Genomic DNA, 19455 nt, shown 5'->3' with positions numbered 1-19455 from the left:
CTAGAAGCATGCTTTAATGAGCAATATCTTTCAAAAAATTCTAAAAACTTGACACAACTAATTTTTTGTGACATGGTGTTATAGACACATAGTGAGCATGCAATCGAAACAATTTTCACTGCTAAAAAGCACGGGACAAACTGAATTGTAAGGTATTAAAGTTTAATGCAGCTAGTAGCCTTAAGCGCTGATTTTTGCACTGATATTACAAAAAACATCGTTTCAAGAATTTAATAAGAATCTATCGAAGAAGCAAAAAGCATTGTTTTTTATGATTCTATTTTATTGCAAGTCCCAGAAGTTTTTATTCAGCCAATCCATGAATGAAGCTGGGTTACTGGGTACTTCAATATGAGATGGTCTGTGGACTGATTTGGGGCGTTGCATTTTTAGCAGTTCGATTGAGCTGTCATTTTGCACCAGTAAAAGTTGTCTTTTGTTTAATTTTGTTGACCGCGTATTCTTTAAAAGTTTAAACAACAGAGATATTCGATTTAAAATGATTCATTCAAAGATCTTCTCGGTGCAACATAAAAGTGATATTGACATGTAGCTGGACACATCGTTTGCTGGTTTTTCTGGTTTGAGAATCGCTATAACTTTAGGCGTTTATCATTATAGTGAGAATTTTCCTCGTTGTATAGAAGTTGTTCAAGTTTTTGCTAGCCATTTAATAGCATAAGGCCCAAGGTTTCTTATCATGTCAATAAACAACGCTATTGGTTCCTTTGAATTTTCGAAGTTTAATGCTGCTGATTACCATCTGGAGTTCCTATTGGTTGATTGGGAGAGTAAAGCCATCAAGCCCATTTATGAATGACACAGCCACCACTCCTGTTGTCCAGCTCACTGACATTGTACCTAACGAACGGTACCTGTTCCCTTCTCGTGACCAAGCAAGACAAAGAAGGGTTTACATCCCGCCAGGTATGGGATATTATCATTTCTAGTGTTGATTTTTAAAGTCTCATCTTGTCATTCTTTCTTATACATGATTTGTTGTTTCCATGTAGCATATGTCACATACAAGGTTTATTCTAATTTCTGTGAATAGTTTTGTGGTCAACAAGATAACAATTTTCTTGCTCTTGATGATTGTGTTTGGTTTTCTAAACATCTTTTATTTATTTCGTAGGCAATCGACGAAGAGAAACATACAGACTTTCTACTTTCCTACACTTCCCACAAACAGTTCCAGTAAATGAGTGCAGGTTCACTTCCAGCGGCTTCTACTATACAGGATTCGGTGACAGAGTGAAATGCTTCAGGTATGCTTCAAGTTGATGCACTTTGTAACTGAATTGTAAAATTTTGAGCATGTGTTGTGTTGAGGCTTTCGCCATGTATATAAAAATTCTGAATTACATAGGTGGGAAAGCTAGGAAGCCATTCTTTGTGCCCACTTTCTGGCAAGCTTCTATTAAGTCAATCTTGGTGATGCGCAGCGCAGGAGAAACAGCAATAATGCACAGCGGTGCGCTTTAGCGCTTCAGCGCAACGAACACTGCGCATTCGTAATTACGCGATTATTGCGCAAGCAATGCCGAAAATTCGCTCGAGAACAAACAAAAGGCGCACTAGACCTACTTTTTAGCACAATTGATCTACAAGTAGCAAGGCACTTAAAAAGTTAAAATTGGCTTGTCTAAGGTGTAATTTGGCAAATGAGGGTAAGTTTGTTACAAATGGCTGCTCATTAGCCCGATTGACAAACACAATCGCGTGTTCTTGAGCGGTGTTGTACTAGCAGCTTTTTAAACATTGTGCAAAGGCTCTTATCATCAAGTTTTGTAGCCTTCTGCTGAACATTGTGGATAAATCAAACCGGTAAATTTTTGGCATGGTCCACCTAATCAGAGTTATGTCAAAAGAGGAAATATAAACTGGAAACTAATCGATGATTTTTTAACTCCATGTTGTTCATAGGCTTGCTGTAAAAAATATAAAACATGGCAAATAAACAATTTTTAAACTATCAATGGATTCTATTTAGTTGTGGACAAGCAACTGACAGCTGGCTGATCGGTGATGATGTCACACTACCCCAATGGCATAAATCTGATTGTGATTTCATCAACGGGAGAGAAACAGGAAACGTTCCAATAGGTTTGTAAAATTTGCTAATTAATTATCAACTGATATCATTTTATTACTTTAATTTATCATACCTTCACGTTTCATTGGAAATTTAAAATTTTACTAGATTATTTCTACAATCTAAAAAAAAAAACAAGATGCTTGAAGAATATAAGTTGTTACCAACTTGGATAGCTTGAAAGTGAAGCTGGTTTGAAACAAGAGTGACACAGCACATAAAAGCCACGTAGTCAAAATCAGTCTGTAGGCGTTGAATCAATGTAAAAATTCTAATTATTTTAGCTCTTGTTAGATGGAAGATATTAATAAGAACTCCATCTGTGACACAACAAAAAGAATATGCTGAACAAGGAACAAACTTTAAGAAGCAATTCATGACGTCTATTCTACCCTGCTTAAGCCAACAGTTATAAATGGCCAGACCCACTGCACATTGCTTGCATACATAATTTTTACAACCAGAGCCGTGTCAACGTTTCCCGTACCTCCCAGCAGGAGAGGGTACGGCTGTTTGGAAGCCCACTCATTTTTACCTATTTTATATTTTTGGTTGTGCAAAAAGAAACAAACATACTACAGAAGCTCGTTAATCAGCAGCTTAAATCATGCAAGGCCGTTTATTCTGCATCCCAACTCCCCGCCTTCGTGTGGGGGTCCACGCATTTAGTTCGTGCAGAAATTTTCATCTTGCTTATTTTACATGTAGGATTGAATATTTTTTTTCCATTTTTGCAAAATTTTCTCGCTTGCTCAATCACATTTTACTGTATTCACTAACCAGCGATGTTGGGCATGCATAGTTTCAGAAGTGAATTAATGCAATTAGTATGCTAACTTAGTTGTAAGCCAACAATGGTCATGATTATATTGAAATATATTGGTTTTGTTTGCAATTGTGATTGTCAGAGCCTTTTCAATCAATACGAAATATATCACCAACGGTGCAGACAAACAATCGAGTGCCTTTAACGTTTCGGTTCAAAATACTTTTTTTTATTTTTTTTTTGTTATGGCAGCATCTTTAGGTGGAAGGACATCTTGCATTAACACGGGTGCTAACCGCAATCAACCTAGAAATCATTCTATTTCCACAAATGCTGTTGCTTCAACTTCAAATGCCACTCGAAAAAGCTTTCCTGCAAATGTAGCCACGACTTCGAGAAGACGGGTGCTCTGCAATCCTTCCACAACTTCTGCATCTTCTCAATTGAGAGAAGTTCAATCAGAACCAAGGTAAATGACGTTTTATTTAAGAAAAGTGGAAAAAACTCATTTGATGACAATGCATACAACAAATGATCTTATAAACTAAAACAAATGACAACCTTTACCGATAGGGATGACAACTTAACCAAACTTTCCAAAATGCAACGCCCCAAATCAGTCCACAGACAATTTCATATTGTAATGCCAAGTAACCAAGCTTCGAGCAGGATACCTCACAGCCCACCAATGCAACAACGTCATCGTGGATTGACTAAATGAAAACTGCTTGGACTGATAGCGTCATACAAAAAACACATAAACGTGTGATTTATTAAAAAAAGGGTGCAATCTATTTTCCTTCTTCTAGAAAATTCCTGGAAATTCCTAATTCCTGCTTCTAGGAAAGTACTGAGCTCAAGCTTGCTCTAAATTAAAACACTTGTTTTTTGTGCGTTACACGAGCGTAGCTTAGAGCGTTACGCAAACTTTTATCTTTCGATACTTGTACAGATGTTTGCGAGACGGAGCCAATCATGTAAACGGTGATCCTGAAATCAGCGACATAAGAACAAACATGACAGATCGAGAAAAAACAAACGAAGAGCTTATTTCCTACGCTCAGAAGATGGGTTTTGATAATGCTGCCATAAGAGAAGTTATTAAAAGGTACCGGTAGGCTACATACTTTTATTGGCATCAGTTTTACGAAGATGAATATTTGTTGTACTGAAACATTAAATTTATAACAGGATCGTTCTGAAGTTGCTTTCAATTTTAAACGTTTTAAAGAATTTTAATATTTCAAAAGCAAAAATACTTAAAATTTCTCGAATCTATTCACTGTTCAACACGATGTTTGCAGTATAAACTTTGAAAACTGATTTACAGTACTTTTAGGGTATTGAATCTGACCACAGATTTATTTTATCACACCAACTTTTTTTGAGATATAAGATAACAACAAATAGTTACGATTGCCAAAGGTGGAAGATTTCACGCTGCGTTAATTACATAAACACATATCTAGAAATATGGTGCTATATCCAGAAATTCAGCCCATCGGGTGCATAAATAGCTGAAATACACCCACAAAATACAATTTTGATGCCAGTTTGTTTTCGAAGCAAACTTTATTAACAAAAGTAATCACAAGCTAAAACTATAACTGAGCATTCTCTGTCAATATGCTTTGTATCAAATCAAAAGATTGAGACAAGCCCATGGCATTGCTTGTCAATCCATATTTAAGTGCTAATATTGGTGCTATAATGCTATGTATAGGTGATAAACAAATCTGCCACGTTTGGCAAAATTAAACTATTTTGTTTTCAGCCGCTCAATTCCGCTTTTCCGTCAACTTTAGAAGAGTCAGATACCAATTTGACAATTTTTTACGCCTCATTACAAGGTTGCTTTCAACAAAAAACATTACATTACTTTAAAACTAACTTTCCTCCTCATAATTCTTAAAAAAATCATTATTTTGTCAATCCGAATAACGTAACCCTTCTAGTGTTGCGGATAAGCTAAAAGTGGATGTAGTTTTGCATCTCCACAATTTAAAATCTCTAATCTTTGTTGTTATCATATCTCCAAAATCTGATGGGATAAAAGAAATCTGAGTTTACTTCAGAATCACTCTAAATCAGTTCTTAAATTCAAAACTGCAGAAAAACAGTTTTTTGTAGACCTGTGATAGTGATAGCCACTGTTGAACGTTGTAATTCCATAGTTCCAGTTTAATACGTTTGACAAATCAAACAACAAACATTTATAATCCGACATTATTTTAATCTTAAACTTGTGTTTTCAGAAAATATGAAACTAGCAACCAAAGTTTTTCCTCCTTTGAAAGTCTTGTGGATGCACTGGTGGCTCTTCCATATAAAGACATTCCAAATGAGTCAATTGAGGAAGAAGGAACATCTGCAGAAAATTAAACCTCTCCTTTGTCCACAAGCGATCGTTCTAACCCCGCTGGAATCGAAAAGATGTAGAGATTGGAAGAATCTCGTTTGTATAAGATGGGTAAATCTAAGCCTTCCTATGTATGGTCTTCATTCCATGTGAACATCTTTCTACCTTCTTCGAATGTTCCAAGAAAGTCTTCAAATGTCCAGTTTCCAAAACTATCATCCAGAAAAAGATCCGCTCTTATCTGTCTTGAAGAACAAAACTAACCAACAATGCATTGAAGAATTGAATTTATTGTTGTCCCACAAACAGGAAACGCATGAGTAGGAAAATTTATGTATCCGCTTTGCTGGCGAAAAAGGAATTTACCGATTGAGACATATTTACCACTGACATTCATGGTTGGCTACATGAATTCTAAATAACTGATAAATCTATAAGATAGTGTACATTTTGCAGGTTGTGAAGTGTCCGCCCCATTAGCTCAGTGGTTACGCGCCGGGCTCAATATCACGCGGCGCTGGAGGGATGTGCGCTTGAGCAACGAGCAAACCAAACAGAAACTTCAATTGGATTGGGAATACGGCGTGTTTCCAGTTTTAAGTCGAAATAGTTCAATTTTTGTGATTGCGATTGATTCATTTGGTGTGAGCCATACACCGTTCTCGCTGTCCGAACCACGAACTATTATGTTTTTGGGTTGTCCAAAGTTTTACTGACATAAAAATTTTGTTGATTTCCTGCAAATATCATGTCTTAAAATGTAGAAACGTTTTACGTTTTAGCCATAGACAAATACAATCTAACAACCAGACGGCATTTAAGATTTAACATAACAACATGAAAATAAACTAAAAATTACAAACGTTTTCGGCCATACTCATGTTAGCACTTTTCAAGTAACCAACTGACTGATGTTCTTCATAAACTGAAATTACAGATCTGATCTACATAACCTACACAAAAATCGAAAAAAGAAACGCATAAGAATAAAACGGCAAGGCAGAGGAGAGGCAAAATCACATGACGCTTGATTGCCTATGGAAAAACACAAATCAATGACGCAAAATTACGTGAAGACATTTAGCAGATAGGAGGCGCCTCCGGCACACAGCTGCCTATTGAGGCGAAGATTGCAAGATTTTATGAGCAAAGCCTCGTGGATTTTAGTATCAAATTCAGTGAAGTATTTACGCACAACTCCAAACGACTCCAGGGATGGTTTATTGTTTGACAAGTTTGAAAATCGAGTAGGCCTATATGATCTTTAATGGCACTTTTTCTGTTGAAAGCAGTTAAATCAAAATGCTCCCTCAATCATGTGGCGTGGACATACCAATGTATGTAGGCCTATGGTCTGCGTCGCTCGAACAAGTGAGCTTGTACACGACATTTGAACAGAAAGGAGGGAGTTTCAGATTAAGCTGGAAATAATAACCAACTTTAAATGTTTTATACACGGGAATAATATCACTGTTGAACTTCAATTGAATAAAATTAGACATATTCTTGACAAAACGTTTGGATTCTTTAGCTATAAAAGGGACAGTGAGAAAGTTTTTTAATTCGCGTTCACGTTCCTCCGTCTGAGAGTCAGTAGAACTTGAATTTAAAAATCCTTTCAGTACTTTATGAAAAAACCACGATAAATGGTTGTTAGCATTAAAATAAGAACGTAATCGATTGACTTCATTATCAAAACGAGTTGGAGCAAATGTCTCGTGCTCGTCTAAGCAGGCACTCAATCAATCCAGATTTGTAGTTGGAAGGGTAGCCTAAAGCGTTGAAATTTAGAAAAAGGTTAGTATTGGTTGGTTTTGCAACTAGCTGCGTGGATAAACGTAGCAGTGAATTTAGTAAGAGAGGAACACTTAGTTGCGCACAGTAACGGATCCAGGAGGGGAAATTAGGACGATCGCCCCCTAAAGCACAGAACAGTGACTTTATTCATGGTGTATTTGCAAGGCACGGTGTATTTGCACGGCTTATAATTTAGACCAGAGTTCGGCAACGTCTGTTGACAAAAGAGTCATTTTCATTTTGCTATAGCAGTGGCAGAGTGGTTAGCGCGTTGGACTCGCAGTCGAGAGCCTGCATGTTCGACTCCAGCCGCTTGCACTTGCTGTTGTTTCTCTGGGCAAGAAACTTTACGATAATTGCCTCTACCCAGTGACCGATTTCGAGTAATGGGTAGTACCAAATTTAAGTCATAAGTAGAGTAGACAGCCGGAAACAGACATTGCAGTCGGCTGCAGCGTGGGTCAGGTGTACGTCGGAAGGCGTACACCGATGCATAGCGCTCAAGTCCGCTTTCCCGCAATGCAGGATAAAGATAATCAAACAAAACAAAAATATCGTTCAGCCGATGTGACCAGCAAAAAGCCACCAAACGTAATATGCATATTTCGTGGTTCTTTAAATATAAATCAGAGCATCTTTTTTCTTCTGCAAACGATTCTTGTAGAAGCAAGTCTTGAAAGCGTGGTTGTGTTTTAGAAATTGCTGGTGGCATATCGCCTTCGACGTTTAGTTATTAGTTGATTACGAGCCTTAGATTTGATATGAACGAGTGCAGAAAATCCACTTTCACAAGGGAATGTAGAGGCTAATGGAACAACATAGATACCTTTGGGTACGACTGCAACAGAGTGCACCAAAATTAAGAAAGTTTTTTTCCATGTACAGTTCATTACAGGCAAAGACATTCCTTAAGACCACCAACTCATCATGAAGCTCTTCTGGAATATTTTCTTTGTTGATCAAAGGAGGAAATGGTTTTTGTGGAAAGCTTAACATAAGCTTTGAATAAGCTTAACTGAAGATGATCTAGCTTCTAGCTGATCGAAATCGATATTTAGCTATGTATGATTGAACTGACTCGTGTGAGAATAAATTTCTTTGCATTAATTAAAGCTGTTATCGGAAAACGAAAATATCATCAAATAATTTAAAAGTGAAATAGTTAGGTTATCGACTTGAATTCAATACGTAGATTAACGAAAATGAAACTAATTGCTACGTAACTTGCTCTGCAATTTCCTTTCTGGTGTATGAAAACAAATAAAAACATGTTGTCTACGATAGGCGTGATCATAGCGTGATGTATTTCTTGTTAAAATTAACGCATTCAACTAAGATTGTAATATTCATTGGCGTGTTTTGTTAGCTTTCCAAAATTCATCCCGAAATAGACCTGAGACTGAGCATCAATAAATAGAATGGTTACAAAGCAAGCTAATCAATAAATATAAACATAAAGAACAAAAAGACAATAGCATTTTGAATGGCTGGTATAACAGAAGTTTTTGACTTTGCTGATGTCAACAGTTTACAGGAAAAAAATTAACATTTTAACACAATATTTATCTCAATGCAAAATAAAATTTACCGGAGCAATATAAAATGTACATTTAAATTTAAGTCTTGAAACTGTAATTTTGATTTAGATTTATAGTTGTTTTATGAAAGCATCATTACAGAACATTTAAGTCATGTGAACCTTTGCTTAAGCCAAAGCAGCAAGTGTTCGAAATGCCAAACTGAATGTGATTAATTATTAAAAAGGATGAAAAATTTTGGTTAATATTTGCAATCTTGTCTGACATTATTTTGTCATCCAAGCATCATTGGTTGCATAGAGTTGTTAAATACAGCAAGTTAAGATGTATATTCAAAAAAATAGCATTGCAACTATTTTCATGACTTGTCAAACAGTTACTTTTAGTAAGAGCGTGTTTCTTTTATTATTTTACGGTTTTGTTTTTTATGAAACAAATCTCCTCCTCATTTTGCCTACACTGCTCCGTATGCATCATTAATGATGCAACAATGACTTCTTCAAAGCATTATTGATTGGATTCGTCTTTCAAGACAGGTAGGAGCGGACCTTCTCTTGTATGACTGTTTTGCTCGCTTGTAGACAAAGAAAGATAAAGAAAGATCGCTTGTAGACAAAGGAAAACTTTGATCTTCTATATACGAGTGCGAGAATACGGTGCGATACTGATGAGCCCAGCCTCATGGGCGAAACATGGTGTCTATCGCTGTCAATTCTTGCTACAAAGCGGCTGCCAGGAGAGAACGAGAGAGTGGCACTGCATCAATGTAGCGGGGCACAACATCGTTAACATCTATAAACCCCCTCCCTCGCAAATGTCTGTTACATCACTACCTGTGTTCCCCGCCCCTTGCATCCATGCTGGAGATTTCAACTGTCAGCATACTGACTGGGGTTACAATATCATAAGTGCGGAGGGAGAATGCTTAGCAACATGGACTGCTAACAACAACTTGATCCATGAATTCTTAACAACAATGGCCTCCTTCTAGATCCCAAAGGCTGACCAACTTTCCTATCAGGGCAATGGATCACTGCGGGGTACCAATCCAAATTTAGCATTCGAGAGAACCAATGATTACTGCCAACTCTCTGACAGACAAGTACTAGGAAAGTTCCCACGGTCACAACACCGACCCTCTCTTATAACCTCCACTCGTCATGTTACACCAATAACGAGCAAGCCAGTAAAGCGATGGAACTTTCGCAAGGCTGACTGGAAGCGCTACGGCACAATTACCAACCAGTTTGCTAAGGAGCTTCCTCTCCCAGATGCTACTAATGCTGACAAAGACTACCAGGACTTCTGCGACCTAACCATCTACGCTGCAAAAAAGTGCATTTCTCGTGGCTGCAGAAAGCCCTACATACCGTGCTGGGATAAGGAATGTGAAACACTCTTCCGCACCACACAAACCTCCACTGGCAACGCATCAGACTTAGCGGCCAGCAAACTGATCACAAGGCTTGATAACAACAGACAAGAGCGATGAGAAGAAACGGTCCAAGACATCGACTTCACCCACTCAAGCCGTAAAGCATGGTCCGCGATTAACAGGCTAACTGGCAGGTCCAGACAACCGCTTGGAGAACGTCCCATTACAGCCAACTCTATTGCATCACAACTTGTGAATAATGTGGTATACCCCTTAGGAGATAAAAGCACGGCTCGTCAAGTGGCTAAGGAAGTGTCAGAACTGTGGAAGACTCCAACACCACCTGAGCAAAATATATCCCGAGACTTCACCCTCGAAGAATTCCAGCATGCTCTAAATCTCCTAAAGCCAGGTGAAGCACCGGGCCCAGACCATATATGCCCAGCGTTCATCCTCCACGCCGGAAAAGCACTGAAATCTTGGCTGCACGCTTTCCTCTCCTCCTGCTTGCACCACCTAAAATACCCAAAACCTGGAGACGAGTTGACGCCATTGCCATACCAAAGCCCAACAAGCCCCTGAATGACGCTCTGAGCTATCGTTCCTTTGTTGCTCAAGCACAATCCTTGCTGGAGCACAACACCAGTGTCTCATCCTGGATCACCAATACTTGGCAAGAGGAGTGGACACACAACACTTCCAGACTCCACACTTTTGTCCCGGACGCTGGACCAATGCCACCAGGAAAGGAGCTCAACCGACCTGCCTGGATACGGTTGAACCGCCTCCGCACGGGTGTTGGGCGCTTTGCATCCTCGAAGCACAAATGGGGCCTATCAACATCTGTGGCATGCAACTGTGGTGCTGAGGAACAGACAGCAGACCACACCCTCTATCACTGCCTGACGTTTACTCCACCAAGGGCAGTTGGTCTGTCATCGCTGCAGGACTCTACAATCAAGTGGCTGCTACTGGAAGAATGCCCGGACATTTGACCCCAATAAAACGTAGTCTAAAAACCAACCTCTCATACGAAAGAAGAAGAAGCATAATAATTGCTAAAACACATTCCAAATGCTAATGCGCTAAACTCCACTGAAACTTTTTGTATTTTCCTGCTGAGGGCGACACATGGTCTAAACTACTTCTTATTGGGACCACTGTACTTACCGCTACACCACTCAATGCTCAATGTGAATGCAACCTTTTAAGAGTTAAGTGATACACTACTCCACCACTCAATTTAAGCTTCCCGTGACAGCACCAAGTATCGAACCCAGGCCGGTGCAGTGCATCACCAATCCACTGAACGCTACGTCACCGAGTATCGAACCCTGGCCGGTTGAGTGAGGGACCACTGTACTGACCGCTACACCTTTCAATGCTCAATGCGAATGCAACCTTTTAAGAGTTAAGTTAGGCAACACTCCACCACTCAATTTAGGCCGGTGCAGTGAGGCCTGTGCAGCGCACTGTACTTACCGCTACGCCACTCAATGCTCAATGTGAAAGCATCCTTTCAAGAGTTAAGTCAGGCACCACTCAATTTAGGTTTCCCTTCAAAGCACCAAGTATCGAACCCCGGCCGGTGCATTGTGCCACCAATCCACTGAACGCTACGTCACCGAGTATCGAACCCTGGCCGGTTGAGTGAGGGACCACTCTACTGACCGCTACACCACTCAATGCTCAATGCGAAAGCAACCTTTCAAGAGTTAAGTTAGGCACCACTCCACCACTCAATTTAGTCCGGTGCAGTGAGGGACCACTGTACTTACCGCTACACCACTCAATACGTAATGCGAATGCAACCTTTTAAGAGTTAAGTGATGCACCACTCTACAACTCAATTTAGGCTTCCCGTGACAGCACCAAGTATCGAACCCCGGCCGGTGCAGTGTGTCACCAATCCACTGAACGCTACGTCATCGATTATCGAACCCCGGCCGGTTGAGTGAGGGACCACTCTACTGTAGTTGATGCATCAGGCAATGTAAACAGTGCTGTTTGTAATGTGGTCCATATTTTTTGGCAAACATTAAGTTTGAAGTTTTCACCTCATGTTTTGCGCCACCTGAGAATTCCCAGAATCTGGAGAAGATCCCTTGTGGTTGCAGTTCCTTAGCCGAAGAAGCCCCCATGGGACCCGAGGAGCTACCGTCCAATCTCACTGCTCTGCATCCCCTTCAAGATCCTCGAGAGACTCATCTACGCCCGTGTCGAACCAACAATAGATCCGCAGCTCCCGCGTGAACAAGCTGGTACAGCGGGCTGCCGTGAAATTATGGGCTGCCGTCTCATAATTCACCATCTTCACAGGCAGAGTACTCTCTACCAAGCCCCAACGGAACATGTCTATACCATATCGTCCAACACCAGTGAGAAAGCGGTTATGCATAGATGAGGCAAGTCTAAAGTGGTCATGACCCAACTGGTTCTCAGGCGGAGATTCGAATTTTCAACGAAGTGCAGACTTAATAGTGTTCGGTTCATAGGCTTACAATCAATCAATGGTGTATTTGCCAGAAATAGGAACAGAACATGGTCGAAATATGCAAGTTTTTATGTATACCGCAAAAGTGGCACAAGTTCCCACGCTGACAGGGCAACAACGAAGCGACCATAGGTCTACTAGTCAATTGCCACCTTACAGAAACGATAATTTTGTCACTTAAAACAAAAAGAAAATGTAACAGAAATATATAATTAAATAACATGATGCGCTCCACTGGTGCAAACTAAGCTAAACTATCACAAGATCTATAAAGTGACAATCTGCTTATATTCAGACGTTTCGTCAATCAGACACGACTGACTTCTTCAGAGGGCTAGATCAGGTAGTGACTACCTGTCTAGCATGGCAATCACAGGACCATGTTGCTGTAATCCAAACAAACAATGTTTTCGCGCTTCAAAATACACCAAAAGGAAAACAAACATATGTTTAAGATAACGCTTAGACAAAATTACATGAAACAACCAAAGATTAGATTTCCATAACATATAATTTACGATTCTCCATAACTTTGTAAAGTTTGAGCTTTCATCTCCTTTTTAAAGCATTGAAGTGATAAGTTTTTCAAGCTGCTTAAAACCTCTAACCAGACCATATGACGGTGGGAAGGGTCTCATGGCAAAATTTCAATAGCGTCAGATGATTAAAAAAAAGAAAATTCTATTTTAAACAACTTTTGAGGTCATCACAGTTAAATTTTTAGCAGTTGTGTCCTGGTCACAAAATCATTTTCGTTTCATCATTGTTATGCACTTGAGAAAAACAATTTTTTAATAAAATTGCTTTGTGTTTGTGCCGTAAGAGCGCGCTACCGAACTGTTTTGCAAAGCTAGAAAATAGTTACAACTACAACTTGGAATTTTCCATTGCCGAATCGGGAGTTGCGAGTTGCGACTAACCAAAGTAAACTAATGGTGTAACAATCCAGACAGCTGTATGCTGAAACGGACTGCTTTGAAAAACACAAGTACTCTGTACTCACACTATAAACTTTTGACAACTTTTTGCCTTGCTTGAATAATAAGTAGCGTTGCAACAAATAGTTTGCAAATTGTGCCATTGATTTTTGGTTGTTTAAACAGTAAGTTAAGCTTACAATCAATCAAATTTGTTTTAGTGTACTGCTACATTCGGGCCAATGCACTACAGCAGTATAACATTTGTCAAAGCTACACCATGGAACCACAGAAAACCTCATGCGTAAGATTCCAAGTAAAAAAGCCGCAACGGGTATATGTTATAGGCTAAGACATTTTAGATACTTATGAGATGTTTTACAGCTTACAAGACTAAAATGGACTTATCCGCATGATTTCGAATATGTTGGCAGGTATGATGTGCACGCTGATGACGTTGCACGCAACGTTGTACGTGTTGTAGCCTACGTACTGTTGCCAAAATACTAAAACTTGAAAAGGAAAATACAATTTTGGTAAAGAGGTCACTTTCTTCAACCACAGACATATACAACCAAGCAACCACACGGCATTTAACATAATCGATTAAAAATTGAACAAACTATAAGCTACAAACGTTTTCGGCCATACACACGTTAGCCCTTATCAAGTAACAAAAACAACTACTTATCATATCTACAATGAAAACTTTAGATCAGTTATTCATTTTCATTGTAGATATGATAAGTAGTTGTTTTTGTTACTTGATAAGGGCTAACGTGTGTATGGCCGAAAACGTTTGTAGCTTATAGTTTGTTCAATTTTTAATCGATTATGTTAAATGCCGTGTGGTTGCTTGGTTGTATATGTCTGTGGTTGAAAAGGAAAAGAAAAAAAAAATAAAGCATGGATGCAAATGGACATACAGGTAGTGCACAAACATGAGATCATTTCACATTTTTCTACTTGAATTGCACTTCAAGTAAAAATTAAGTTTGGTATATGTACAGTAAAACATGAAAATTGTAAACTTAAGCAAACACTCAGGTTTTTTTTTAGGGTTTGGTTTGGGTGACCGCTAAGTAGTTTTAAGAGACCGCAAGTGTTTCATTTAAATACCAAAAAATACCAATCTCTAAAGATGCGGTACAAACCTAGACATTTAAACTACTGTACATACAATCAAAGCAACATAAAATGAATTATTCGACAAGGCACAGCTTAAATCAGGGGTGTGCAACCTTTATTACAGGAGGGCCAGATATAAATAACTGGGTGAAACCGCGGGCCGCACGTTTATTTAACATATGATTTCTAGTAATTAGTTGCAGGCACCATGGCCACCTATGCAGGCACAAAACATTAGCTTTTTTTGTTATTCATGTTATTCTTATGGCATTATTAGGGGTTATCTCCTTGCAGAAATAGTAAGTTAAGACGCATAAATTGCTGAAGAAAACTGCTATTCAAATTTATTGTCACACCGTCCTTTTGAACGAGTTCAGTGAGAAATTTGCAGTTGGCTTCTTTTTCCGACGGCTTTTTCCAAATTTACCGTACTTTAATGGAAGTGTTCGCAATTCGAAGTCCATTTTCCAAGTGTTCGTCTGTCAGAACCGATCGATAGGGAGATTTCATGACGCCCATTTTAGAAAAAAAGTGTTCGCACAAATACGTTGAGCCAAAAAGAGCCATTTTTGAAGCAATGGATTTTTTCCAATGTGGAAAGTCATCTTGGTTGAGATATTTTCAGTAAAAATCGCCAAGATTCATTTCCAAATACTTTGCTTTCAAATCCGTTTTCTCTTGAAGAGCAATCAGTTCAAGTTGGATGTCAGCAGGTGCTTTGTCAATGACTGTGTTGAATGGCGAAGAGAATATACCAAACAAATATTCATGAGATTTGAAGTCCTTGAAACGAGCCAAAAATTCATACAACAATTTTTCAAATTTAGTTTTCTTCTCAGGATGCATTCCATAGTCTCTCAAAGTTGGAAAGTGGAAAAGATTTCTTATCTGTATGTGAGCTTTCCAAAGTCATAATTTGTTCATAAAGCCTTTTATGTGACCATACACTTTTACGTTGCAAATAATTAAACACAATGGATTAGCGTGGCCGGTTAGAGATTTCTAAAATGGTTAACAGAAAGTGCGAAATCTATAATAATCTACTCCACAATGAATTGTTCACACGTACCAGACTAAACTAAATTATAAACACGTTTCGTGGCCGCACACAATTCAAAATTGGCACATCTTTGCGGGCCGCACAATTTTTCTTCGCGGGCCGCATTTTGCCCGCGGGCCGCGCGTTGCACACCCCTGGCTTAAATGATTGTGACAGCGACCAAACAGCCTGCCCAACACGGCCGCCAAACAAGTTTGCTGCACAAGTGCACAATCAAACAAAGTGTGCTTGTTGGCTTCTGCTTGTTATGTTTCCACACGTAAAAACTGATCATTATGCGCCATAAATCAGAAATAAACATTGACGAGTATCGAAGGTGTACTTCTTTTGTGAATAACTTTTCGATTCAGCTGTTAGCTGTACCTCCACTTATTCTTTTTTCCGGACGTGAACTATTGATCGTAGGCTATATTCGTATTATCGACAAGACATAGCGAGAAACAACCATTACTTTTTTACTGTAGTTGCAAGTCCAAATTTTGGGAAACCGCTGGAGAAATTTAGGGGACCGTTTCGGTCCCCAAAAACACCTTAAAAAAAACATTGCAAACACGCATCACTCACGAAGCAGCAGTTGGCTGCATGCCGCAATTGATCAACAAAGTCAACCAGACTAGCATGGTCTATCACAGAGGTGGGAAAACTACGGTCCGCGGGCCGCATGGGGTCCGAAACAACTTTCTGTACGGCTCGCGTAAGCCTGAAGCATTTATGTAAAAAAAAATAATAATAAAATTGCTTGAAAATTGTAATTACTATACAATGACTTAAATAAACTTTTTCTTCATATATTTCATCTTGATAAAGATAAATTATAATCTTTTTGTCGCATTGTAGTAGTTTGTTTCCCCAGCCACATTGTGTTCTTTAGTGATGTGCAGTTTTAGCAATATGTATCGTGTCGTTTGTGTGCTCAGCCATCTTGCCTGGCTATTAGTGTCAAAGCAGCCATTGCTAAACAACCGATTACGTCACAATGGGAATTTCTGACTTCGGCCTGTCGCATCGCGAGACTTTCTTTTTCGTTTTAGCCTTGGACCAAGGCCAAGACTCTTGGTAGAGAGGGGACCGGCGATTGCGGCAGTTTTTCTGATTATGTTAATTCGCTCACAAATGTATTTTGTTTAATTCGCTCAAAGTGCGTCTGGCAAGGTGTTATCTTGATGTGGGTTGTATTCAAATAAAAAATTGAGACAAACATTTTGTATATCTTTTATGTAACACATGCATTGTATATAAAATCTCCATTTCGTTCGTCACTTTAAAACTATACAAAAGCTTGTGCTTTGAATATTTTAGATTTTATGTTTTGGCTTATAATCTTAATTATACTATTCTGCGGCCCTCGAACAAATTCAGATTCTGAATGCGGCCCTCGAAATAAAAAGTTTGCCCACCCCTGGTCTATCATGAACGAAGTCTTACAGGAAGCTTTGCAGGCACAAAGATTTGTAAATTTCATAAAATTGTTAAATAAACTTATTACTTATATTCGTTTTATATGCATTTTTGTTTAATGATTAGCAAATAAAACTAACTTTTCTCTTTCCCTCTGCAAAGGTAAGAGTTACTCGGATGACACATTCACATTCCCGTAAGCAGAAAAACCAGCCAAATAGTCATAAGCTAAAGCTCCGATAGCTCAGTAGAAACGTCTCACTCAAGATCAAGACGTCGCTGTTTCGGCTCTCGGGGGGTGTGTTTGAGCAACGCACGTTAAGGACTGCTCTCCATTCAGCGTCACCTGATGGATGGAGTAATTCCCCAGCAACAACACTTCAACAATCGGAAAACTTCCCTCTGTCAATCTCGGTAACCGGCCCTGCGTCAAAAGCCTATATAAGTATGCGAAACTGCCAGGAATTACCTATCAAAGTCTTTGTCAGCCAAGGATAAAAATTCGAAACTAAACCAATTTAACAAGCTCTATGATTAGCTTCGGTAGGAACTCTGGCTTTAACGCTGTTTATTGAACGGTCGATACCGCTTGAAACCTTTTGTTTAATTTGAAAATTTGATAGCGCAAACTCAGCAGAGCAGGCAGATGAAAGTCTTTTTGTTCTTATCGCAATGTGAAAAAAGTTAATTTGCTGGCTAACCAAACAGAGAACATGGTCATGTTGTTATGTTTATTCTCGTAGGCGGTAGCCAAAGCCAAGCCCAAGTGGTATTTGCTTGCTTCTCGTCGTTTCGATTTGTGCTTTGTTGTTCGCAGTGGGGACAAAAATACGAAATGTGTAGTTTCGTATGGTACGTTTACACGTAAAGGTTGTAATCTGCTAGTTTTTAGACGTGTTTCCGCATCGGTAAATTGTATTGTAACCACAGGGGAGTACAGTTTATGAATCGGTGGAGTATACGAAATGGAATTTAACGAAACTGAACAGTCAAAAGTAAAACCAATAATTTTATACGAATGTCAAATGACAGAAAAGTTTGGAAGACCATGATCGCCAACAAGCACATAATCGTCATCATACGAAATGTGTATTGGGTTTACAGGTCTAGCAAAGATTGGTTCCTCATCTTTTGTAAGCAGTTGGACGACCCGTGCTCATTATTCTACAATCGTTTGCAAAAAAGTAACGCAAATTTACGCAAAAAAGACACAAAGAAATTTAATAGTTTGACAGCAAATAAAGTGCAGTTCCAACAACATTGCATTGAGTGCCAGCAAAGCAAACAAATGGTTTGTGGCAGAACAAGTTGTTTGCTATTGGTCATAAGGTTATTGCGTGCTGCCTGTACTTTCTGAATTATGTGTAATTACTCGATTTTTTTTCGTGCTAGAAGAGCAAATAAAAAAATCGTTCTCTATTGACCTGATGTTGGTTGGAGGCCTAAATTTAATACAAACTGAAACACTGTTTTGACAGTTTTCTGATAAAGTTTGAAATTTGAAAATATCAGTCGTCGCTTTGCATATGTCACAGATTGACATATGTTTGGTAATAGTAAAAGTCACTGAAAATAAAGTAATAGTAAAAGTAATAGTAAAAGTCACTGAAAATCAACAAATATTTCTGAAGTTCAAGTTTCCCGTTACTACTAATGGTCATGTACCTTTGATTACATTCACGAATAGGGCCTTACAAAAGATTTTTTAAGGGTGGGGGGCTATTCGATTCAAATCGATTTTTTGCAAGGGGAAACACCTTAATATGTTCAAGTCACACTAAAGCCAGTCAACTTCAAATTAAGTTGCTAAATTATTTCTAAAAAAAACTATAGAAGGTGGAGAAAATGATACAATGCCCTCCTTCTTGCGTACGCCCCCTCACCACTGGCTAAGAATGCTACATGGTGGAATGATGTGAGCGTATCACTGCTGACCAACAGGTTGAAACAGATTGCTTCGGTGGATTTATTGGCTTTGAATCTTTTTAAAGCCTTTTTCGGAATGTTTTCTGTGGTCTTCAATAACGATTTGTTTGCAGACTAGCATTCATTCAGTCCATTGATCGTCACAATCACGATTCTGATCATCATCAGTGTCTTTATTTGCAACATTGATACAGCGGCAACAAAACCATCAAAATGTTCGCAACCTCACAGGATTAACTTGGAAATGTGAGTTTGTTTAAAGTGGGGATTTTTACGCTTTAAACTTAAATAATATACACAAAAGTAGTTCAAGTAATTATGCAACATTTTATGCACTAGATCGGCATTCAACACCCGAACAATCGAACATCGGTGGTCATTGTCACTTGTCATTTTGCATAAATGCACAACACCAACACCAGACATTTTGTACGTCATCAACGCCTCGGTTCAAAATACTTTCATATTATTGCAGGGTTTCAATTTGGAAGAAAATCTCGCATAAACATGAGTGCTAGCAGCAGCAGTCAACCTAAAAGTCATTTTGTTACTTCACCACGACTAAACAGTTTTTGAAATGTTGCTGCTGCTGCTCCTTTAAG

The 19455-nt window shown here is 38.9% G+C and overlaps 2 protein-coding genes across 3 annotated transcripts in view; one reads left to right on the top strand and one right to left on the bottom strand.

Annotated features, from left to right (window-relative positions):
• Positions 1-6723, top strand: part of LOC145783062 (uncharacterized) — a 40211-nt gene extending 33488 nt beyond the window's left edge. The window contains exons 7-13 of one of the 2 annotated variants that reach the window (XR_014290898.1): positions 743-927; positions 1136-1268; positions 1994-2106; positions 3114-3330; positions 3814-3969; positions 5117-5331; positions 5677-6723. Coding sequence is in view for 1 of the 2 variants with exons in the window: in XM_082594834.1 (XP_082450960.1) it covers positions 743-927; positions 1136-1268; positions 1994-2106; positions 3114-3330; positions 3814-3969; positions 5117-5243 (931 nt within the window). In the remaining variant the exon portion in view is untranslated. Of the gene's footprint in view, positions 1-742; positions 928-1135; positions 1269-1993; positions 2107-3113; positions 3331-3813; positions 3970-5116 lie in introns of both variants that reach the window. The other variant, XM_082594834.1, reaches the window with a different exon arrangement.
• Positions 1-19455, bottom strand: part of LOC145783065 (baculoviral IAP repeat-containing protein 8-like) — a 145470-nt gene that overhangs the window by 86280 nt on the left and 39735 nt on the right. The window lies entirely within an intron of this gene.

This window comes from Aplidium turbinatum, chromosome 14 (assembly GCF_918807975.1).
Source record: "Aplidium turbinatum chromosome 14, kaAplTurb1.1, whole genome shotgun sequence".
NCBI lineage: Eukaryota > Metazoa > Chordata > Ascidiacea > Aplousobranchia > Polyclinidae > Aplidium > Aplidium turbinatum.
This window is presented reverse-complemented; position numbering and strand designations above follow the sequence as displayed.